Genomic DNA, 25597 nt, shown 5'->3' on the forward strand with positions numbered 1-25597 from the left:
CAAAGCGGTCACAGCCAATCAGCAGTGCGTATTCAGATGAGATGGAGACGTGATGGTGGCGACAGGCCAAATAACACTGTTCCGTAACGCCTACCCAGCACCAAGCCCCTTCACCGTCCGGCCGCCTGTCCCGAGTGACGCCCTCTTCCCCCCAGAGAGACACCACCTTAACTGGCAATTATTCTGGGGGAAACACTGGACTGTTTGAGCTTGAGCAGTTTATATGTGTTGTAGAATCTCCCGGCAAAATATGTACCGCGTCCCGACGGCCTGGCAGCGAGGCTTCACACGCCATCATTTCCGGCTCCTACCCTACATGAAGCAAGCCTCGATATGCGTGCCCCGGAAACAACCCCCTTTCATTACTCGGCACACGCCTCGTCCCATCACTACAAATAGGGACGCAACACAAAAGTTTGTAACACAAGAAGATTTCCCCTTCAAAAGTCACGCAGGCAGGTAACATTTAGTGTCTGAAGTAAAAAAAAAAGTCAAAAACTGAAGTCACCACACAGACACATAATCTTTAGCTGCCAACATTCATAATGGCTTCCGGTCCATCACTCAAATACGTGCGTGTGAAACATAAAAAACAAATAATAATGCCTATTGTTACAAAATGAACACACACCTTACATGCTAACTGATTGTATTAAATATATTAGATATTGATATATTTGATAGGATGTATCACGTAAAAAGGTCTGCACTCTGCACATGAATGCCTTAATTACATACTGTCAGAGGTAAATGGGTTGTACTCGTATAGCGCTTTTCTACCTTTTTAAGGAACTCTAAGCGCTTTGGCACTATTTCCACAATCACCCATTCCCACACTGATGGCACGTGCTGCCATTTAAGGCGCCAAGGTGGATCCATCAGGAGTAAGGGTAAAGTGTCTTGCTCAAGGACACAACAGACGTGACTTGGATGGTAGAAGGTGGGGATTGAACAAGTAACCCTCAGATTGCTGGCACAGCCACTCTCCCAACTTCACCACGCCGTTCCGAGGTGGGACCAAGTCATTGTTTTGCAAGTCATAACTAAGTCAAGTTCAAAGTCAAGCCTGGAAAGTCTCAAGTCAAGTCCAAAGTCCTTCATTTTTGAGTTTCGAGTCCTTTCAAGTCCTTTTAACCACAGACTAATATATTTACACAGATTGTGTATGCTTTTTAAATGCTAGTATTTATTTATTAAAACAAGTGTATTTTGAATTGCAGGGTAAAAAAATAGTGCTGACATTGCACTTCATAATAGCACTATTAACCAGTCCTTTTAAACATTTAACTCATTCCTTTACAGAATAAACACATTTGAAAAAACAAGTGCAACTGTACTAGTTTGCACAAAGGTGTTAACATTGTATTTCCATGGCATATTGCATTGTAATTAGTTCCACAGCAGTTTTCTATCCTGTTCTTACCTTATCTCATTGTGTGTGCGTGGATGTGCGTATATACATGAAAAACATAAATACATGAACATAACAATTAGCCAATAAACATTAGCTTACATTCAAAACTTACCGTTTTTTGCACAACTTCAAAATTCGAACGAAGTTGGACGTTGTTGCGTTTTCGTCTGTAATCTTCGAACCGCATGTTTTGGCATACTGCAATTCGTTTTTTGTTGACCAAGTCGTAGTTTTTATACCCGAACGAAACTAAATTTGGCATAATTTTTCTTCAATGGTGCGTTATTTGACAGCGCTTCTTCGTTGGTTGTCCTGCAATTTGATTGGATGAATGCTGTGGGATGAAAACAACTTGGATCTAATTTGATTGGATGTTGTTCTGACAGCACACACGCTGACAGACACACACGTACACAATGAAAGATAGGGACCGCTCCTGAATAACGAAAGATAGGGACCGCTCCTGAATAACTTTTTAGTCCCTGAAAAACTTTTTAATCTTTGGGTTTGGGGGAAAGTAGCAAGTCTTGTCAAGTCAAAAGCCTCAAGTCCAAGTGAAGTCACAAGTCATTGATGTTAAAGTCGAAGTCGAGTTGCAAGTCCCTTTACATTTTGTCAAGTCAAGTCTAAAGTCATCAAATTCATGATTCGAGTCTGACTCGAGTCTAAGTCATGCGACTCAAGTCCACACCGCTACATACTGTAAATGTTATTTCCAGGTGAGTGTAATTGTAACGCATTGAAACACAGCGATAGAGATGCATGGTCTTTACAAGATGATGACATAACTGCATTGCACCTAGCACTGCACACATAGTTTACTTGTTAAAGAGTTTAAAAGCAAGAGTTTATAAAAAAAAAAAAACATCCCTGTGAGATTTTACACAATGTTGGTGGTGTACAACCTTTTCTGCTGATAAAAACGGTAATAAAAACAGATTTTCACATCTTTCATTTACAGCAATTACATCTAGTACCGATTAGAGTACCGATACATACCAGTATCGATAAGCAATATCGAAATTGGTATCAGTATTGATAAAACCCTAACAATATACATCTTTTAGATGTAACTATTTTTGTTGCTCAATAGAGGCTATTTTCTTACATCAGTGTCATAATTCTGTTCACTGTAATTGTCCACTTTATGACTCGAACATTGAAAGTATAATTCAATATGTAGGCCTGTTCATTTTTCAACAGATATTTAACCCTTACAATTTGATTAAAAAATGCTGTGAATAACATCAAATATTTCAACTTAAAACACGTCAGTCTATGGAAAGTACTTCTTCCTGAATTACACATAACATTTACCATGACTTGAGTATCGTGGACCCCGACTTAAACAAGTTGAAAAACTCATTCCGGTGTTACCATTTAGTGGTCAATTGTACGGAATATGTACTGTACTGCGCAACCTACTAATAAAAGTTTCAATCAATCAATCAATCAAATATTAATTATAATTGAGGATTAAAAGAAAAAAAAAACTTTAGCCCAGTATGTTAACACAGCTCTAATGTTATTTATCCTCCCAAACAAAATCTCAAGTAAAATCTCACAAACACAATATTTCCAACGTCAATGTCAGGATGAGTTTGTGACGAACCCCAAGATGCAGAGAAGGCGGCAGGCATTTTGCAGGTAAACATGATTTAATTTATCACTAAAACAAAAACAAACAAAAAGGTACAAACAAAAGGCGTGCACGAGGCAGATAACAAACTTGTTTGGCTATGAACAAAAACACTTACTGTGACACAAAGGAACTATGGCATGAACAAAGTGAACAGAAGTAGACAGAGCTACAACGATAAGTAAAAATGATATTGACAGGTAATGGTGACATCGACTCGATAATAATCCAGCATCGGACTGGAGGACAAAGCAGGTTCAAATAAGAGCGGGCTGATTGACCCCAGGTGTGGCCAGGTGCCATTCAGCCGCAGCTAAGGGGAAACAGCGCTCAGGGAGAAAAGCAGGAAATGACCAAAATAAAAGCGCTGACAGGAAACAAAGACCTACACAGAGGAAAAACAAGCCTGACAGTCAATAGTGATAGAAGTTATCATTTGATAGCAGAGCATCCTTGCTAAAAACGATGAAAGGGTCTGCAGGTTTTGGTGGGGGGACAGTAAAAAGCCCAATCTGGTGTACATCATGAAAATGTAAAATTTAATGTCCTTAGTTGAAATAAATGTTGGATAAAAAAGGGCCTTTTCAAAGTTTTTATACGGGACACTTAAGAATTTTGTGTCGTTCCTGTGTAGCGTTGCCATTTCAGTCTACTTAAAACAACTGAGATGACGATTCCACAAAATGAATTCAAAGTTAAAAAAATTAATAGCACACAATGCGACTATGATATTATGGGTTAAATTTAGAGATGTCCAATAATATCGGACTGCTGATATTATCGGCCAATAAATGCTTTAAAATGTAATATCGGAAATTATTGTTATCGGTTTCAAATTCATCGGAGTCGGTTTCAAAAATTAAAATGCATGACTTTTTAAAACGCCGCTGTGTACACAGACATAGGAAGAAGTACAGCGCGCCAATATACCTTAAAGGCACTGCCGTTGCGTGCTGCCCAGTCACATAATACCTACGGCTTTTAACACACACACAAGTGAATGCAAGGCATACTTGGTCAACAGCCATACAGGTCACACTGAGGGTGGCCGTATAGACAACATTAACACTGTTACAAATATGTGCCACACTGTGAACCCACACCAAACAAAAATGACAAACACATTTCGGGAGAACATCAGCAACGTAACACAACATAAACAGAACAGAACCAATACCCAGAACCCCTTGCAGCGTTAACTCTTCCAGGACGCCACAATATACACCCCGCTGCCCCCCTACCTCGACCCCGCCCACCTCAACCTCCTCATGCTCTCTCAGGGAGAGCATGACCCAAATTCCAAGCTGCTGTTTTGAGGCATGTTAAAAAAAATAATGCACTTTGTGACTTCAATAATAAATATGGCAGTGCCATGTCGGTATTTTTTTTCCATAACTTGAGTTGATTTATTTTGGAAAACCATGTTACATTGTTTAATGCATCCAGCTGGGCATCACAACAAAATTAGTCATAATAATGTGTTAAGTCCACGACTGGATACATCAGTATCGGTTGATATCGGTATCGGTAATTAAGAGTTGGACAATATCGGAATATCGGCAAAAAAGCCATTATCGGACATCTCTAGTTAAATTGATTTGATTTAACTTTTTCATTTTAGATTTTATCCTCTAAGTTAAAAAACAAATGTAAATGTGATCTCGCTTTTGAGTTGAGTAAGTTGCCCCTAAATGGTGGAATGCTTCTGTTGACATTTTTAAAAGGCAGTTAAAAACACATTGTGAATTCCTGTAATGTTCCATTTTAATTTCATTTTATATATAACAAGTGGTAGAACATGGATGCCTCGATGGATGAATGTTGTGTTTATCATCCTATTTATTATTTTATTTTGCAATGTTTCGGCTGTTGCGTCATACCTATGTATGCTTGTTTGATTGTGCTATTTGTATTTTAACTATGTGAAGCACCTCTCTCTGTGAGAAGATAGATAGAGAGATAGTACTTTATTGATTCCTTCAGGAGAGTTCCTTCAGGAAAATTAAAATTCCAGCAGCAGTGTACAGAGTTGAGATCAATTTAAATGAAAGTAAAAAGTAAATAATGGGGGTTTAAATGGAAACAAAATAGAGGAATATTACAATAATAAAAACTAAAAAGCGACAATTAGAATAAAAATATAACAGTAAAATAAGAATAAAACAAGACAAAGTAGGCAGTAGTGACCATGTTATGAAAACGTATTGCACTATTATTGTTTTGCATCCCCTGTCATCCTAGTACCCCCCGCCCCCCGCCCCAGAGAGGAGTTGTACAGTCTAATGGCGTGTGGGACAAAGAAGTTCTTGAGTCTATTAGTCCTGCACTTGGGATGAAGCATTCTAGCACTGAACAGGCTCCTCTGGCTACTGATAACGCTATGCAGAGGGTGACTGGCATCATCCAGGATGCTCACTAGTTTGTCAACAGTCCTCTTCTCTGCTACCGTCACCAGTGTGTCCAGTTTCATTCCGATTGTAGAACCGGACCGCCTGATCAGTTTCTCGAGTCTAGAGCTGTCCTTCTTAGATGTACTGCCCCCCCAGCACACTACCATGTAGAACAGAACACTGGCAACCACAGAACTTCTATATGAAGAAAACATACTTCCTTAATAGGCACCGAAAAAGATATAGGAAATGTCTCAGTGTATGACCGGGTCATTACTTTCCCTTAACAGCCATTAAAAACACACAACTTAGTGGAGGTGGATGGATACCAAATGTTGTACAGTACAGTCATTTTGCATGCCCACCTTCCTGTGTGTTGATAGCTCCACTGTGACAGGAAAATAGTGCCAGCCAGCTTCTTTGGGAGCGCTCATAGAGTTGTGGTTACATTGCCCACCTCCGTGCTCCCCATGACAGCCCCATGACAGAAACGACTATAATAATTAAGACAATTTAACAAAATGGTCACCAGATTGCTCGCCTTAATTGTCTATAAAACAAAAGTATGCTAATAAATCAGAATGCCATGCGTCTGCTATGAGTTCCCAGCTGCCCTTGCTCTGACTCCTGCGTGCAGGACTAAAAAGGCTGGCCTTTGAACCGCTCTGAAAGCGATCCATGCCGTATGGAGCGAGCAGATGTGGCCTAACCTGATTTGGTTTCAATACTTCCCCACAGGAAGTTCACAAAGCCAGGAGGTCCCTCTTTGTTATGTTTAGTCATCTTTCTCAAGAGGGCCAGTGGAGCCTTTTTGGCTACCTTTTCTGCTTTCTGAGTGGCGTTATTGCTTTATAATTTGCTGTTGCGTTCAAACAGAGCATTTACTGGTGATCAGGTTTTTTTTTTCCTAATCAAAGCCAAGTGTCATGTTTCGTTTTTTATCTGGCTACTAGGTTCCGTCTACTGTCAGTTTCTAAGACCAGGGAATGCTTTCATTTTCTTCAGATCTTGTGGCAAATGAAGCCTTAAGTCTTGAGTAAAAAAACTGGGCTTTCACTTGGTTCACAAAACAGAGATCAAAGAAAACATGGTCTTACAGTCATGTAGCAAGGGCAAACTATTAATAAACCAAATTTTGGCCTGGTGCATAGTCCTAAAGTACCTTCCGCTCCTTCAAAAATGTCCGTTTGAATTTAAGTAGTTAGTGATTAGCTGCACCTTCCACTGCACAGCATTATTAGTAGGCACTGAGAATAAAAGTACTTTTAGAAACTAATATTTGTAAGCCATTGTAACAAAAATGTAACAATTTAATTGAATTACAACACTGCGATGAGGTGGCAACTTGTCCTGGGTGTACACCGCCTTCCGCCCGATGGTAGCTGAGATAAGCGCCAGCGCCCCCGCGAACCCAAAAGGGAATAAGCGGTAGGAAATGGATGGATGGATGGAAATTTTATTTTAAGCTCCACCCATTTCCAAGCATTTCCTGACTTAAAACAAAATACATTGTACTATCTGCAGTTTAATAAATAACATAATCTTGTGTTTTAAATAATTAATCTACTGTAAATATTGCCTTTTTATGGTGTATATATATATATATATATATATATATATATATATATATATATTGAGTCAGGGTTACCTGCAGCGCTTTGTTGTTAAGGCGGCCGCCTTAACAACAAAGAGCCACAGCCTAAAGTCTTTAAAAAATAAAAAATAAATAAAAGTTAATGACTTTGTTTGTCCTGTCCAGCTTTTCAGGCAAATCATATAGTTGATGAAGATGCCCATATCGGCTGTTCAGATTTTCTTTACAAAAGAGAATTGAATAAATTAGAGTTGAATAAATACATAACCTAATCTTGTATTTTGAGGAGTTAATCTACAGTAAATAGTGCCATTTTTGGTATATACAGTGGGGCAAAAAAGTATTTAGTCAGCCACCGATTGTGCAAAGTTCTCCCACTTAAAATGTAATTTTAAGTGGGAGAACTTTCTCCCACTTAAAATTACATTTTAAGTGGGAGAACTGTAATTTTCATGATAGGTACACTTCAACTGAGAGACAGAATGTGAAAAAAAAATCCAGGAATTCACATTGTAGGAATTTTAAAGAATTTATTTGTAAATTATGGTGGAAAATAAATATTTGGTCACTTAAAACAAGGAAGATCTCTGGCTCTCACGGACCTGTAACTTCTTCTTTCAGAAACTTATCTGTCCTCCACTCGTTACCTTTATTAATGACGCTTGTTTGAACTCGTTATCTGTATAAAAGACACCTGTCCACAGCCTCAAACAGTCAGACTCCAAACTCCACTATGGCCAAGACCAAAGAGCTGTCGAAGGACACCAGGAAAATAATTGTAGACCTGCACCAGACTGGGAAGAGTGAATCTACAATAGGCAAGCAGCTTGGTGTGAAAAAATCAACTGTGGGAGCAATTATCAGAAAATGGAAGACATACAAGACCACTGATAATCTCCCTTGATCTGGGGCTCCACGCAAGATCTCATCCCGTGGGGTCAAAATGATCATGAGAACGGTGAGCAAAAATCCCAGTACCACACGGGGGGACCTGGTGAATGACCTGCAGAGAGCTGGGACCAAAGTAACAAAGGTTACCATCAGTAACACACAACGCCGACAGGGAATCAAATCCTGCATTGCCAGACGTGTCCCCCTGCTTACGCCAGTGCATGTCCAGGCCTGTCTGAAGTTTGCCAGAGATCACATGGATGATACAGCAGAGGATTAAGAGAATGTCATGTGGTCAAATGAAACCAAAATAGAACTTTTTGGTATACACTCAACTCGTCGTGTTTGGAGGAAGAAGAATACTGAGTTGCATCCCAAGAACACCATACCTACTGTGAAGCATGGGGGTGGAAACATCCTGCTTTGGGGCTGTTTTTCTGCTAAGGGGACAGGACGATTGATCCGTGTTAAGAAAAGAATGAATGGGGCCATGTATCGTAATATTTTGAGCCAAAACCTCCTTCCATCAGTGAGAGCTTTGAATGGTTGACCAAATACTTACTTTCCACCATAATTTACAAATAAATTATTAAAAATTCCTACAGTGTGAATTCCTGGATTTTTTTTTCACATTCTGTCTCTCACAGTTGAAGTGTACCTATGATGATCATTTTAAGTGGGAGAACTTGCACAATCGGTGGCTGACTAAATACTTTTTTGCCCCACTGTAGATGTATCAAATATACAGATATTATATTGCTATCAACAGCCATTTGCATATTATAATTGTACTGTTTCTTAGCACATAGTTTTAAGCTCCACCCATTTCCAAGCATTTCCTGACTTAAAACAAAATACATTGTACTATCTGCTGTTGAATAAATACATCACCTAATCTTGTATTTTGAGGAATTAATCTACAATAAATATTGCCTTTTTTTTTGGTATGTACATATATTGAGTTTACAGATATTATATTACTATCAACAGCCATTCGCATATAATTGTACTGTTTCTTAGCACATAATTTTAAGCTCCGCCAATTTACAAGCATTTCCTGACTTAAAACAACATACATTGTACTATCTGCAGTTGAATAAATACATAACTTAATCTTGTATTTTGAGGATTTAATCACCAGTAAATATTGCCTTTTTTGGTATATACATACAGTATACTGAGTTTACAGATATTATACTGCTATCAACAGCCATTCGCATATAATAATTCTTAGCACATCATTTTAAGCTCCACCCATCTCCTGATTTAAAACAAAATACATTGTACTATCTGCAGTTGAATAAATACATGACATAATCGTGTATTTTAAAGGCCTACTGAAACCCACTACTACCGACCACGCAGTCTGATAGTTTATATATCAATGATGAAATATTGACCTTGCAACACATGCCAATACGGCCTTTTTAGTTTACTAAATTGCAGATTTAAATTTCCCGCAAGTTTCTTCTTGAAAACGTCGCGGAATGATGACGCGTGCGCGTGACGTCACGGACTGTCAGGAAATATTAGCGCTGCACCACTATCGGCTAAAAGTCGTCTGCTTTAATCGCATAATTACACAGTATTCTGGACATCTGTGTTGCTGAATCTTTTGCAATTTTTTCATTTAATAATGGAGACTATAAAGAACAATGCTGTTGGTGGAAAGTGGTGGATTGCAGCTGTCTTTAGCACCGAGACACAGCCGGTGTTTCTTTGTTTGTTGTGAAGCAGAGCGGTCAAGCGAACATGTTTCTGTACGTCAACCAGCATGTTTTTGGATGGGAAAATTGTGATATATATCTTACCGGAGACATCATTGGATTATTCGTCATCCTGCAGCAGGTGTGAGCTTGACTCCTCGGCTTCCCTCTGAGACACTGCGTGTTCACCGCAGCCATCCGACCTCGAGGTAAGTCTTTACAATCTTTACAATCTCACTAAAACACTATTAAAACAATAAGTAGATAATGGATCTTCCAGAATGATCCTAGTAAATGTGTCTAATTACATCTGAAATGCTCACACTGCCGCCGCCCGGACCCGTCGCTTTATTTTATTTTATTTTTTCCTAGTCCTTCACTATCAATATCCTAATTCAAAATTCTTTCATCCTCGCTCAAATTAATGGGGAAATTGTCGCTTTCTCGGTCCGAATTGCTCTTAGTGCTGGTGGCTCCCATTATAAACAATGTGAATATGTGTGGAGCCCTGCAACTCGTGACGTCACGCACACATACTTCCGGTAAAGGCAGGGCTTTTTTATGAGCGACCAAAAGTTGCGAACTTTATCGACGATGTTCTCTACTAAATCCTTTCAGCAAAAATATGGCAATATCACAAAATGATCAAGTATGACACATAGAATGGACCTGCTATTCCCGTTTGAATAAGAAATTCTCATTTCAGTAGGCCTTTAAGGAATTAACCTACAATAAATATTGCCTTTTTATTGTATATACATATATTGAGTATACATATATTATATTGCTATCAACAGATAGTTTTACTGTTTCTTAGCACACAATGAGTATGCATATCTTCCAAACAATTACCGATTGTTCAATTGTCCACAATAAAGCCCACCACAAATTATTCATTAATAGCACTCAATTCTTGTTTCTATACAGATTAAATACAACATTGACTGTTTTATCCACCTTAAATGTAGCTAAATACGGCAACAAACTCACCCCATGAGACGCAATGTGCCTTTATTGGGCCACCATGAAAGCCGGACGTTGTTTATGCCTCTTTTGGATAAAGGACTACAACTCCCATCTGCATGACGTCACATCCGCCAAACGCTAACTTCCGGAAAAGAAAGCGAAAGGTTAAGAAACACGAAAAGTCACTGCGCACAGGTTAGTATGTTGCTTTTAAGTGATTTCTTATAAACAGATATAAAGTAAAACTTACCCTTTGAAGTAGTTTTTTTTAAGATGTGTATTTTGCTTTCATGCGTGTCGTTCGTAAAGTTAGGCTATTATCTGCAGGCTAACTAACCCTGGTAAGTAATGTTGCTTAATCCCTCATCATCTTCCCCTGCAAACTTCATGTTTGGCCACAAGTCAAGTCGTACAATTTGCGATTTATCCGGACGTGGAGCTATTTTCACTTTTCAATGAGTGCTTATTGTTCCGTGACGGAAGCTAGCATGGTTAGCTTACGCGGCGTGTTTAATAAAGCTTTGTAGTTCCAACAAGTCAGCGATCGCCTCCGTAAACGAAGACGAGTCCTGAGATGTTTTGTTCGGTGTGCTTCCAGAGGTGTGACGTTCATTGTGCCGGCGCATGTCAGTTTAAATACGTTGTTTACGTCTGTGGGTTTTTTCTTCCAAATTGTGTCGATGCCGTTATTTGTGTTGTGGTTCGTGCCGCTTGTGTGATAAACAAAGATCAATCAATCAATCAATGTTTATTTATATAGCCCTAAATTACCAGTGTCTCAAAGGGCTGCACAAACCACATCGACATCCTCTGTAGAGCCCACATAAGGGCAAGGAAAACTCACCCCAGTGGGACGTCGGTGACAGTGACTGTGAGAAACCTTGGAGAGGACCGCATATGTGGGCAAAGCCCCCCCCCCCTGTTGTAAGTAGTTTTTGACCAAATTATCCATAGTAGCAATATCAAAGGCCTACTGAGATGAGGTTTTCTTATTTAAACGGGGATAGCAGGTTCATTCTATATGTCATACTTGATAATTTCGCGATATTGCCATATTTTTGCTGAGAGGATTTAGTAGAGAACATCCACAATAAAGTTTGCAACTTTTGGTCGCTAATAAAAAAGCCTTGCCTGTACCGGAAATAGCAGACGACGTGCGCAGGACGTCACGGGTTGTAGGGCTCCTCACATTGTTCATAATCATAGCCACCAGCAGCAAGTGCAATTCGGACTGAGAAAGCGACGAGTTCCCCATTAATTTGAGCGAGGATGAAAGATTTGTGGATGACGAAAGTTAGAGGGAAGCACAAAAAAAAAAAAAAAGAGAAGGCGACAGCTCCAGGGGGCGGCAGTGTGAGCGATTCAGATGTTATTAGACACATTTACTAGGATAATTCTGGAAAATCCCTCATCTGCTTATTGTGTTAATAGTGTTTTCGTGAGATTATTAAGTCACACCTGAAAGTCGGAGGGCTGCGGTGAACGCCAGTGTTTCTGACAGAAGCCAATCGAGGAGCCAAGATCACAGCTGCCTTTTTGAGCTGCAGGAGGAGGTCGCATAATCCACTCAAGTCTCCGGTAAGAGCCGACTTAATATCACAATTTGCCCATCCAAAAACTTGCTGGTTGACGTAGAGAAATATGTTCGCTTGACCGCTCTGTGTTAAAGCTTCACAAGAAACAATGAAACACCGGCTGTGTTTCGGTTGCTAAAGGCAGCTGCAATCCACCCATTTCACCAACAGCATTCTTCTCTATAGTCTCCATTATTAATTGAACAAATTGCAAAAGATTCAGCAACACAGATGTCCAAAATACAGTTTAATTATGCGACTTTTAGCCGTAAGTGGTGCTGGGCTAATATGTTCGCTACAACCCGAGACGTCACAAACACGTGTCATCATACGCGTCATCATTCCGCGACGTTTTCAACAAGAAACTCCGGGGAAATTTAAAATTGTAATTTAATAAACTAAACCGGCCGTATTGGCATTTGTTGAAACGTTAAGATTTCATCATTGATAAAAAAAAAACTGTCAGACTGAGTGGTTGGTAGTAGTGGGTTTCAGTAGGCCTTTAATAATGTTGCATTTACTATGCATAGTGCACTTAAAATAATTACGACAATATCTAGGAATTGATATGACGGGAATTTTCCGATTGTTTGCTTGGGGCTGCGATAAACTGAGCACATCATAATTTGCTACCTCAGTAGAACGCATGTCCAACTCTGACAAAGTCATAGCAGAAAAAACTTGTTCTAATTTAACTGGCTCCTCACCCAGACTAGCAGGCTCGCGTCTTCCGTTTAAATCCAGCTTCAGAATGGAAGGAAGCGGTGTTCTGAGGGGATTAGCTTTTTGCTTTGTTGTTAGCATCGCTCGGCATTCGCGTTTCTGCTTCCGATCACACCGCGCACGTGTGTCTTCCTTCGACGGCCCCCGCTGGTACTATACTCCGCTGCGTCAAAGGCCGCTGGACGTAGCCGGCGATGTATTCCCATGCTAGCGAGGTGGTTTTCAGTCTTTCGTTAGTCAGTCCAAAACGGCCCGATCTATCCACATCCGGAATTGTCTGGCGGTCGTAAGTGATCACAGAATGTCCACGCTGTAAGCCAGCCGTGAAATTTGCAGAATTGTCCGGTGTTTTTTGCCAAATGTTCCATTTCTACCAAAAGCTTCTGTAGCCGCAGCCGGTCAAGGCGCAGCCATCTTGAAACTCCTGTAAAATGGCGGACTTTATAAAAAAAAAAACATCATGCTGTTGCATGAATATTTTAATACATGATATACTTGCCTTTACTGCTACAGTGACGTGGTGTTTGTTCAGAGGGTTTTTTTCCTATGTCAGTGAACCGGAAGTAAAAGAGACACAGCGGTGGTGAACCGGAAGTGAAACAGACAAAGCGATGGAGGAGCCTACCCGTCGTTCGTGGGAGACGTTTATTGATTTCTAATTTAGTATTGGTTTAACTGTCTATCTGTGTTGGCCATGTGATGAAGTGGCGACTTGTCCAAGGTGTACCCCGCCTTCCGCCCAATTGCAGCTGAGATAGGCTCCAGCGACCCTGAAAGAGACAAGCTGTAAAAAAATGGATGGATACAAAGACATGAAATCGTATTATGGTCCCACAACATGGCACAGGTGATGGGTAGGCTCCCACTCCTCCATCGCTGTGTCGGTTTCACTTCCAGTTCACTGACATAGGAAAAAAACAACTTTTGCGAGATCTCGAAATAAATTGTGTAGCAAGATCTCGCAAAAAGTATTGCAGAATCTCACAAAAAGTATTGCGGAATCTTGCAAAAAGTAATGCGGGATCTCGCAAAAAGTATTGCAGAATCTCGCAAAAATTATCGCGGGATCTCGCAAAAAGTATTGCAGGGTTTTGCCAAAAGTACTGCGGGATGTCGCAAAAATTATTGCGGGATTTCGCCAAAAGTATTGCGGGATCTCACCAAAATTATTGCAGGATTTTGCAAAAACTATTGCGGGATCTCACCAAACGTATTGCGGGATCTCACCAAACGTATTGCGGGATCTCACCAAACGTATTGCGGGATCTCACCAAAAGTATTGCGGGATCTTGCAAAAAGTTCTGCGGGGACCTAGCAAACAGTTTTGGGCGGTCTCGCCAAAAGTACTGCGGGATCTCGCCAAAAGTATTGCGAGATCTCACAAAAAGAACTGCGGGATCTCGTCAAAAGTATTGAGAGAGCTTGCAAAAAGTACTGTGGGATCTCGCAAAAGTATTGAGAGATCTTGCAAAAAGTACTGCGGGATCTCACAGAAATATTGAGAGATCTTGCGATACTTTTGCAAGATCCTTGCAGTACTTTTTGCGAGATCTTGCTAAAGGTTTTTTCCTGTGTCAGTGAACTGGAAGTAAAATAGACACAGCGTTGGTGAACAGGAAGTGAAACAGACAAATCGATGGTGGAGCCTACCCATCATCCGTGGTAGAAGTTTATTGATTTCTATTTTAGTATTGGCCTAACATATAGAGACATCAAATCAAGTGATGTTCATTGTGCTGGCGCATGTCAGTTTAAATACGTAGTTTACGTCTGTGTTTTTTTTTTTTCAAATTGTGTCGATGGCGTTATTTGTGTTGTGGTTCGTGCCGCTGGTGTGATAAACAAAGATGTTGGACTTTATAAAGAAAACATCGTGCTGTTGCATGAATATTTTAATACACGATATGCTTGCCTTTACTGCTACAGTGACGTGGTGTTCCAAGTTTTTTTTTTCCTATGTCTGTGAACCGGAAAAAAAAGAGACACAGCGGTGGTGAACCGGAAGTGAAACAGAGAAAGCGATGGAGGAGCCTACCCGTCGTCCGTGGGAGAAGTTTATTGATTTCTATTTTAGTATTGGCTTAACTGTCTATCTGTGTTGGCCCCGCGATAAGGTGGCGACTTGTCCAAGGTGTACCCCGCCTTCCGCTCGAATGCAGCTGAGATAGGCTCCAGCGACCCCGAAAGGGACAAGCGGTAAACAATGGATGGGTGGATGGATACAATGATATCTAAATGTATTATTGTCCCACAACAAAACACAGGTGATGGGTAGGCTCCTGCTCCTCCATCGCTGTGTCGGTTCCACTTGTGCGAGATCTCGCAATAAATTGTGTAGCAAGATCTCACAAAAAGTATTGCGGGATCTCGCAAAAATTATTGTGGGATCTCGCCAAAAGTATTGCGGGATCTTGCAAAAAGTACTGCGGGATCTTGCAAAAAGTACTGCGGGATCTTGCAAAAAGTACTGCGGGATATCGCAAAAAGTACCGCGGGATCTCGCAGAAAGTACTGCGGGATCTCGCAAAAAGTACTGCGGGATCTCGCAGAAAGTACTGCGGGATCTCGCAAAAAGTACTGCGGGATCTCGCAAAAAGTATTAAGAGATCTCGCCAAAAGTATTAAGAGATCTTGCAAAAAAGTATTGCGGGGATCTTGCAAAAAGTACTGCAGGGTATCACAAAAAGTACTGCAGGTTATCGTAAAAAGTATTGAGAGATCTTGCAAAAAAGTATTGTGGGGATCTTGCAAAAAGTACTGCGGGATCCCGCAAAAAGTATTGCAAGGTCTCGCAAAATAGTATTGCGGGTATCTTCCAAAAACTACTGCAGGATATCGCAAAAAGTACTGCGGGATATCGCAAAAAGTACTGCGGGATCTCGCAAAAAGTATTGCAGGATATCTTAAAAAGTACTGCAGGATCTCGCAAAAAAGTATTGCGGGATATCGCAAAAAGTACTGTGGGATCTCGCAAAAAGTACTGCGGGATCTCGCAAAAAGTACTGCAGGATATCGCAAAATGTACTGCGGGATATCGTAAAAAGTCCTGCGGGATCTTGCCAAAGGTATTGTGGGATCTTGCAAAAAGTACTGCGTTATCTCGCAAGATGTATTGAGAGATCTCTGAAAAAGTACTGCGGGATCTCGCAAAAAGTGTTGCGGTATCTCGCCAAAGGTATTGCGGGATCTCGCAAAAACTATTAAGAGATCTCGCAAAAAGTACTGCAGGATCTCGCGGAAAATACTGCGGGATCTTGCAAAAAGTATTCAGAGATCTCGCAAAACATCCATGTCCCTTTAGGGGCTCTGTAATATGAAAGATTTACATACAATCAAGAAATAAAAATATTCAAAACAAGTACAAAAACAGTACAAAACAGCGCCAGGGGGTTGTAAACTCAATAGAGTAACTAAAATAGAATGTAAAATATATATATGTAACAATATGTAAAGCCATAGGCTCGCACAAGTTCCGTCAATAATCCTAATTTGGAACACAGCATCATAGTTTTCACAGCTTTTTGGTTGTTAGAGGTGGAGGGCGTTTTAATGTAGATTTGTAATTATATAGTAAAATGAGGTTGCAAAGGTAAAATTCCTTTTCACATTTTTTTTTCATACAGTGTAAATCCAAATAGCATAAATGTGTCATGAATATCGTCCAAGATGAAACTGCCATAGTGATGGAGTGTTTTCACAAGTCCAAAACAGGTGGTAAACAGTGAGGATGCATGTTACATGATGTCCTTCTTATACATAAGCATCACAGTCTTCACAGGATAATAACCATGAATGATTTAAAAAGAAATCTCTTTGACTTTGTTCGTGAGTAAATAAATACGTGTTGGGAAGGGACCGTGTTCTGACCCCAGCATTGTCGCTCTAAGGTTTGATCACCGGCCGACCACCATGATCGACGTCAGAGCATGGGCAGATTACGTGGTGGAGTGGGCTGCCAAAGACCCCTACGGCTTCCTGACCACCGTCATCCTGGCCCTCACGCCCCTTTTCATCGCCAGCGCCGTGTTGTCGTGGAAACTGGCCAAGATGATCGAGGCGAGGGACAAGGAGCAGAAGAGGAAGCAGAGGCGCCAGGAGAACCTGGCTAAGGTGAAGAGGAACTAGAAGGACTTTGTTGTGCTGTTATGTAACAGGGAAAGTGGGGGCCATCATGTGACCCAGTAGTCCCCGCCTATGCCTTACCACCCGCACAGACCCTCTAACTCTGTGCAAGGAGCAGGAACACTGGACCAACGTCCCACACGTGCTGAACGAGATGGACGTTCCACGCTTAGAGGAAGCTCGTCCATGTTGGACTTACATTTTTGTACACAGCTGTTGCTGCACATTGCATTCCAATAACACCTCTGTTCCATTCAATTAATTAATGACTTCTCTCTATAACTATTTCATTTTTTAACAATAAAGCGTTCACGGATCATTTTAAAAGTGTTTTGTGTGCAATTTGTTCAAGTTGCTGGCACGGCCACTCCACCAACCGAGCCACACCGCCCATCATGCAAAAGTGCAGATTCATATTAGTTCAAGACTTACGGTCATTAGAAAACATCATTGCACATCATAACGGTAGCTACAGTTTTCATCTTAAAGATTTAAAAAAAATGTTTGGGGATGTCCGACGGGCAAGATTAAAACACTTAACAGACCTGGGCCTTAATTTACCCAGGTCTGTTGTAGATATATATAATTGCATCCTGGTTGAAATGTCATCTTTATCTTAAATTGAGATCAGTTCATTCCAAAAAAAGTAATAGTGTCAAAATATTAAACTGAAAGGTCATAGCTCGTTGCCTGTAATGAGTGTATCACATCATATCCAGCATCCTCCAAACCAATAGTAATATCATTAAAAATATTATTATAGTATTTTATCATTGCCTTACAAAAAAGTACATTTTGACCACAAATATCAAGACTGGGAAGTATTGCATTACTTTAATTAAGTTAAAGTACCAATGATAGTCACACACACATTAGGGCAAAATTATTTTCTGCATTTGATCCATCACCATTGATCACCCCCTGGGAGGTGAGGGGAGTATTGTACTGTCTATGGACGTATTTCTAATCCTTAATTTTTGGGATTGGGCCGCCAGGAGCCCGGCTGAAAGGTGTTGGCGGTACTAGTGGGCTCCTCGCTGATGTCTTGCTTGCCAAAGCTGGTGACTGCCGCGTGACCCTTGGCCACCGTTTTGGAAGGCATCGCCACCAGACCGTCTTTGAATTCCTTCGCTTTGAGGAGAGCGTCTTTCTCCTCGTACTCCTTGGCCTTCAGCTTGATCTGCTGCCTGTAGGCCTCGTTCTTCGCCAACTCCTGTAGGGAAGCAGAAAAAAGACATTGGTATGTTGATCGTCATGATTTAAGTCAACAATAACAGATTTCTAAGTAGAGATGTCTGATATTATTGGACTCCCGGTATTATCGGCTGATAAATGCTTTAAAGGCCTACTGAAATGAGCTTTTCTTATTTAAACAAGTATAACAGGTCACTCCTATGTGTCATACTTGATCATTTCGCGATATTGCCATATTTTTGCTGAAAGGATTTAGTAGAGAACATCGACAATAAAGTTCGAAACTTTTGGTCGCTAATAAAAAAGCATTTCCTGTACCGGAAGTAGCTGACAATGTGCGTGTGACGTCACGGGTTGTAGGGCTCCTCACATTCTCACATTGTTTATAATCATGGCCACCAGCAGCAAGAGCGATTCGGACCGAGAAAGCGGCGATTTCCCCATTAATTTGAGCGAGGACGAAAGATTTGTGGATGAGGAAAGTTAGAGTGAAGAACTAAAAAAAGAAAAACCGACGGCTCCGGCAGTGTGAGCGTTTCAGATCTAATTAGACACATTTACTAGGATAATTCTGGAAAATCCCTTATCTGCTTGTTGTGTTAATAGAATAGAATAGAATAAAATAGAATAGAAAGTACTTTATTGATCCCTGGTAACAGTATTTTAATGAGATTCTAAAGTCATACCTGAAAGTTGGATGGCTACGGTGAACGCCAGTGCGTCTGAGAGGAGCCAAGATCACAGCTGCCTTTTAGACAGAGGACGCATAATCCACTGATGTCTCCGGTAAGAGCCGACTTAATATCACAATTTTCCCATCCAAAAACTTGCTGGTTGACGTAGAGAAACATGTTCGCTTGACCGCTCTGTGTTAAAGCTTCACAACAAACAAACACCGGCTGTGTCTCGGTTGCTGCAATCCACCGCTTTCCACCAAAAGCATTCTTATTTGACGTCTCCATTATTAATTGAACAAATCGCAAAAGATACAGCAACACAGATGTCCAAAATACTGTGGAATTATGCGATGATAAGAGACGACCTTTAGCCGTAAGTGGTGTAATATGTCCGCGACAACCCGAGACGTCACAAACACGCGTCATCATACGCGTCATCATTCCGCGACGTTTTCAACAAGAAACTCCGCGGGAAATTTAAAATTGTAATTTGGTAAACTAAACCGGCCGTGTTGTCATGTGTTGCAATGTTAATATTTCATCATTGATATGTAAACTATCAGACTGCGTGGTCGGTAGTAGTGGGTTTCAGTAGGCCTTTAAAAAATAATATCGGAAATAATCGGTATCGGTTTCAAAAAGTAAAATTTATGACTTTTTACGTAGTTGTACACAGACGTAGGGAAAAGTACAGAGCAGTTGCGGCTCCCAGTCATACTTCCCAACCCTCCCGATTTTCCCAGGAGACTCAAATTTCAGTGCCCCTTCCGAAATTCTCCCGAGGCAACCATTCTCCCAAAATTCTCCTGATTTCCACCCACACAACAATATTGGGGTCGTGCCTTAAAGGCACTGCATTTGCGTGCCGGCCCAATCACATAATATCTACAGCTTTTCACACACACAAGTGAATGCAAGGCATACTTGGTCAACAGCCATACAGGTCACACTGAGGGTGGCCGTATTAACAACTTTAACACTGTTACAAATATGTGCCACACTGTGCACCCACACCAAACAAGAATGACAAACACATTTCGGGAGAACATCTGCACCGTAACACAACATAAACAAAACAGAACCAATACCCAGGACCCCTTGCAGCACTAACTCTTCCAGGACGCTACAATATACACCCCCGCTACCCCTTTACCCCAACCGCGCTCACCTCAACCGCCTCATACTCTCTCAGGGAGAGCATGTCCTAAATTCCAAGCTGCTGTTTTGAGGCATGTTTAAAAAAAAAAAATCACTTTGTGACTTCAATAATAAATATGGCAGTGCCATGTTGGCATTTTTTTCCATAACTTGAGTTGATTTATTTTGGAAAACCTTGTTACATTGTTTAATGCATCCAGCTGGACATCACAACAAAATTAGGCATAATAATGTGTTAATTCCACAACTGTATACATCGGTATCGGTTGACATCGGAATCGGTAATTGAGAGTTGGACAATGTCGGAATATCGGATATCGGCAAAAAAAAGCCATTATCAGACATTTCTAATTCTAAGGTAATTTTTTTTTTGCCATTAATTTTTTGATCTTCACACCATTTTACAACAATCAGTCCCAAAAATGTGTGCTTTCCGTTTTTTTTTTTTAATTAAAAAACAGTGGCGTTGTATAAACATCCATCCATCTATTTCCTACTGCTTGTCCCTTTTGGGGTGGCGGGGGGTGGCTAGCGCCTATCTCAGCTGCATTCGGGCGGTAGGCGGGGTACACCCTGGACAAGTCGCCACCTCATCACAGGGCTTGTATAAACATACCGTCCATAAAAGGCTAACCTTACACACACATTTTTTTCCATATTATTCGTATATAAATATATAAGTGTTCAAACAATTCCACAATCTTTTTAATGTAAAAAAGGGAACGCACACAAACAAGCCCACATAGTACAGGTGGGTACTGAATGCCTTAAATGGGGAAAAGTAGCGCCATCTGGAGACCAAACAGAAGGTCAGTAGTCCAAATTTAAAGTCGGAAAAAACCCAATATATGATATTTTTACTGTACTTTTTGGGAAGGTGACATATTTGTGTCCTGATGAAGTTTGAGTGTGAGGTTTAAAAAATAAATTAATGCATAAAAGTCAGTATTTCATCGCTTTTCTACCTTTAAGGTACTCAAAGCGCTTTGACACTATTTCCACATTCACCTATTCACACACACATTCACACACTGATGGCAGGAGATGCCATGCAAGGCCCTAAAACCACGACCCATCAGGAGCAAGGGTGAAGTGTCTTGCTCAAGGACACAACGGACGTGACTTGGTTGGTAGAAGGTGGGGATCGAACCAGGAACCCTCAGGTTGCTGGCACGGCCACTCTCCCAACATCGCCACGCCGTCCCCTATAAGCATTTAATAAGAACAATAACAAGCAAATACTCAATTCAAAACGGATTGGTTAAAGTAAAAAAATAGGTATAAATCTAAATATTTTTACTGTAGTTTTTTGGAAGTGAACATTTTTGTAAAAGAAAAAAAAAAGCTTTTGTTTTACCATTTACAGTAATATGGCTGTAAAAACCACAGCACATTTTACAGTAAAATTAAGGCGACTAAACTACAAAATTTAATGTATTTATTTTTCAACATGTATGTAAAAAAGATGTGATAATCAACTGAATAGGTTTTTGTGTGAAAGCTCTAAAGCATTCACACATATGGTTTTCTACACCAAAATTCATCCATCCATCCATTTTCTTCCGCTTATCCGAGGTCGGGTTGTGGGGGCAGCAGCCTAAGCATGGAAGCCCAGACTTTCCTCTCCCCAGCCACTTCGTCCAGCTCCTCTCGGGGGATCCCAAGGCGTTCATCTATTTATTATTATTATTATTCTCAAGATTTTGGCGCGCTCTACCTTCCGCATTTTTCATCCAATTCAAACCGTTCCAACTTCAAACTGTTCAGTCTAATCAGGAATCGGTTCTTTGTGTGCATTTTATAGACGTTAGTTGGGACTCACTAACCCCACACACAACCTCCCATCTCATGCCTGGATGTAGTTTAACGTATTACCCAGAATCGATTATAATTTTTTTTTAAATCGATTTTTAAAATTTTTTTTTTAATCAATCCAACAAACCACTACACAGCAATACCATAACAATGCAATCCGATTCCAAAACCAAACCTCACCCGGCAACACTCAGAACTGCAATAAACAGAGCAATTGAGAGGAGACACAAACACGACACAGAACAAACCAAAAGTAATGAAACAAAAATTAATATTATCAACAACAGTATCAATATTACTTATAATTTCAGCATAGTAGTGATTAAAAATCCCTCACTGACATTATTATTAGACATTTATAAAAAATAAAAAAAGAACAATAGTGTCACAGTGGCTTACACTTGCATCGCATCTCATAAGCTTGACAACACACTGTGTCCAATGTTTTCACAAAGATAAAATAAGTCATATTTATGGTTCGTTTAATAGTTAAAAAAAATTACATTATTGCAATCAGTTGATAAAACATTGTCCTTTACAATTATAAAAGCTTTTACAAAAATCTACTACTCTGCTAGCATGTCAGCAGACTGGGGTAGATCCTGCTGAAATCCTATGTATTGAATGAATAGTGGCTTCACGGTGGCAGAGGGGTTCGTGTGTCTGCCTCACATTACAAAGGTCCTGCAGTCTTGGGTTCAATCTCGGACTCGGGATCTTTCTGTGGGTACTCCGGCTTCCTCCCACCTCCAAAGACATGCACCTGGGGATAGGTTGATTGGAAACACTAAATTGGCCCTGGTGTGTGAATGTTGTCTGTCTATCTGTGTTGGCCCTGTGATGAGGTGGCGACTTGTCCAGAGTGTACCCCGCCTTCCGCCCGATTGTAGCTGAGATAGGCGCCAGCGCTCCCCGCGACCCCAAAAAAGGGAATAAGGGGTAGAAAATGGATGGATGAATGAATAGAGAATCCTTTTAAATCGGGAAAAAAATCGTTTTTGAATCGAGAATTGTGTTGAATTGAAAAAAAAAAAAAAATTCGATTTTTAATCTTGACCCCCAAGAATCAATATGTATATATATACAGTATATACTGTATATATATACATATACATATATATATATATATATATATATATATATATATATATATATATATATATATATATATATATATATATATACACACACACACACAAACAGCCTGTCCCCCGGCCAAATTATTTTAACCCAATGCGGCCTTTGGGTCAAAAAGTTTGGGGACCCCTGGCCTATACATTTGTATCCACAAATTATTCCCGGCTACAAGCGGCCCTCTAAAGGCATCCATAACTCGATGTGGCCCTCAATGAAATTGAGTTGGACACCTCTGACTTAGGGCTTAGAAATAAAAACATCTGCTCACGAGTCTAAAAGTAGGGTGAACTGTCACTGGGTGTCTTCCAGGAACAAATGTGCATGAAGTAGCCGTGTTTATTAGAAGAAAAGTGAGCCATATAATTGATGTTGGCGCTTGCAATGCATTGGTAAATTACAGTTTTTTGCTGGAAACCTGAACACACCGTGGAAAAGATCCCTCTCCTCCCCGCCGCTCCTGCTTGAGCCATGTCGACCTCAACTGGGCACGGCGCTGCTGCGTGCTGGCCTGGAAAAGCGAGCGGCGTGGCCAAAAAAGCGGCGTTTTGGGGATGGAGACAAACATACTGAGCTGCTTTTCCAGCCTGTTAATGACAGGATTTAATCCAATCAATTTATGTCGGCTTGGACGGGGTGTAGACAGGGGAGCGTGACAAGGGGGTAGGGGTAATGTGCTGGGAGTGAAGCCTTGGCCGCGGCCGCGCCGTCCAGCTGTCGACGAGCGGCCATCGGGCAGACACCAGGCAGAAAATTGGAAGAGAATGTTCTGGCACTGGCGGCAAGGGGGGGTGGGTGGCAATGGCCGCTGGCAAGGAAGAGACGGTAGAAAGAGCGAGCCGAGAACTGCCTGGCCTTCCCAGGGACTTCCTATATGGAGACACATTTTGTTGCGAGCCAAGCCATTTCCAGCGTTCTCGCGTTTAAAGAGCAATAAACCCGGAGAGAGCGGGGGAGGAAAATGGAGAAGACTGCCAGAAATAAAAGCACAAAAAGCCGCCCAAAAAATGCAGGGAGGCTTGTGCTAGGGAAGCTAACTAGGACGTGGTGTCACTCAAAGGCATCATTTGCTGTTTATTTTAACACCTGTCCCCGAAATTCCAGGAACGGAGTTGGAAGCTTGCGAGATAAAAAAAAAACAAATCAAAAAAACATCTTTACTCCTTCGCTTCCCTTGAAACTCCGCCCTCCCCAGAGTCCAACCATCACCCCGGCGGAGCGGCTGCCGGGTGGTGGTTGGGGAGACGTACCTCAAGAGAGGGAGGCTCCTTCCTTCTGCCTCGGATCCAAGCTGCAGGAGAAGAAAATGTAGTGAGAAGAGGCGCACAAACAAAATATATTTATAGGCATCACAGCTCGTCGGCGGCATGGAGTACTGTCATGACCCAAATATAAGACCGCCCTCTTTTACAAGACCCGTTTTGTGTTCAATATTAGTGAAATACAGTCGGCAAGGTTGCCTCATTCCTGTGAGAATCCTGCAAGTGACTGTGGCATTGAAATTAGGGCTGGGGGATATATCGCGGGTTTGTCTCTGTGCGATATAGAAAGTGAATATATCGTGATATTCTAGTACCGTATTTTTCGGACTATAATTCGCAGTTTTTTTCATAGTTTGGGTGCGACATATACTCCGGAGCGACTTATGTGTGAAATTTTTAACACATTACCGTAAAATATCTAATCTCATTCGCGGAAGAGACGAAGAAAATGTCAGCCATCGTCACACACACATCAACCAATAAGAATTTGGCGGGGGAGGGTCATGGCAGAAGTGCATTGTGGGTCATAGAATGCTAACTGCTATATGGTATATGCTACTGCTGTAGCTATTAAAATGGATCTTTTCATCGTTGGCGGTACTTTATAAAAACTGAGAAGAGCTGAACAAAAATGGCACCGAAAAGAAAATCATGTAGTGCAGATTACAAGCTGGACGTAGTGAAATATGCAGCAGAAAACGACAAGAGGAAGCGGCGCATACCTTTGGAGTTGGCAGAGTTGTTTAGAAGCGAAATCCAGGAAGAAGATTTCATGGGATTTATCGATTAGGAGTGACAGATTATCTGGTAAACGTATAGCATGTTCTATATGTTATAGTTATTTGAATGACTCTTACCATAATATGTTATGTTAACATACCAGGCACCTTCTCAGTTGCTTATTTATGCGTCATATAACGTACACTTATTCAGCCTGTTGTTCACTATTCTTTATTTATTTAAAATTGTCTTTCAAATGTCTATTCTTGGTGTTGGATTGTATCACATAAAATTCCCCCAAAAATGTGACTTATACTCCAGTGTGACGTTTATATGTTTTTTCTCTTCTTTATTATGCATTTTTGGCCGGTGCGATTTATACTCCGAAAAATACGGTATATGTTCTCACACAGTTGCTTGTAGCTGCAGGCATTACACTGCAGGCGTTTCTCACTCTTTCTTGTCTCCTTCTTATAGAGACAAAAACAAACGCACCTTTTTACATAAGTCACATACGTGTACGCCCTCGCGGGGCCGAGAGGTAGCGGCATGGGTAATGTTAGCTGTGTTGCGAGTGGTAAAATGAGAGAAAGAGGGTGCGAACCTGGTAATAAATGA

The 25597-nt window shown here is 40.9% G+C and overlaps 3 protein-coding genes across 5 annotated transcripts in view; 1 reads left to right on the forward strand and 2 right to left on the reverse strand.

Moving 5' to 3' along the window:
• The window catches only part of LOC133553017 (zinc finger SWIM domain-containing protein 6-like), a 146419-nt gene extending 135718 nt beyond the window's left edge, over window positions 1-10701 (reverse strand). The window contains 1 exon segment of the mRNA XM_061900752.1: window positions 10625-10701. The gene's annotated coding sequence lies outside the window, so the exon portion shown is untranslated.
• smim15 (small integral membrane protein 15) lies at window positions 10642-17346 on the forward strand. Of its 3 annotated transcripts, none has more exons than XM_061900723.1 (2): window positions 10642-10795; window positions 16785-17346. In XM_061900723.1, the coding sequence occupies exon 2, from the start codon at window positions 16807-16809 to the stop codon at window positions 17020-17022; it is 216 nt and encodes a 71-aa protein (XP_061756707.1). In that variant the 5' UTR covers window positions 10642-10795; window positions 16785-16806; the 3' UTR covers window positions 17023-17346. The 3 variants fall into 3 exon arrangements, with proteins under 3 accessions (XP_061756707.1, XP_061756723.1, XP_061756716.1); XM_061900739.1 differs by lacking the exon at window positions 10642-10795 and adding an exon at window positions 10917-10941; XM_061900732.1 differs by lacking the exon at window positions 10642-10795 and adding an exon at window positions 12032-12178.
• Window positions 17347-17838: 492 nt separating this feature from the next.
• Window positions 17839-25597, reverse strand: part of ndufaf2 (NADH:ubiquinone oxidoreductase complex assembly factor 2) — a 71606-nt gene continuing 63847 nt past the window's right edge. Inside the window, exons 3-4 of the mRNA XM_061900715.1 lie at window positions 24248-24288; window positions 17839-18232 (exon numbers count right to left, since the gene is read on the reverse strand). Coding sequence (XP_061756699.1) covers window positions 17990-18232; window positions 24248-24288 — 284 coding nt within the window. The 3' untranslated portion in view covers window positions 17839-17989. The remainder of the gene's footprint in view (window positions 18233-24247; window positions 24289-25597) is intronic.

Source organism: Nerophis ophidion, linkage group LG01 (genome assembly GCF_033978795.1).
Source record: "Nerophis ophidion isolate RoL-2023_Sa linkage group LG01, RoL_Noph_v1.0, whole genome shotgun sequence".
Taxonomy (NCBI): domain Eukaryota; kingdom Metazoa; phylum Chordata; class Actinopteri; order Syngnathiformes; family Syngnathidae; genus Nerophis; species Nerophis ophidion.

Bases quoted from the DNA above. Each gene is read 5' to 3' on its own strand.
- smim15 (XM_061900723.1), top strand. From the start codon at position 16,807: ATGATCGACGTCAGAGCATGGGCAGATTACGTGGTGGAGTGGGCTGCC.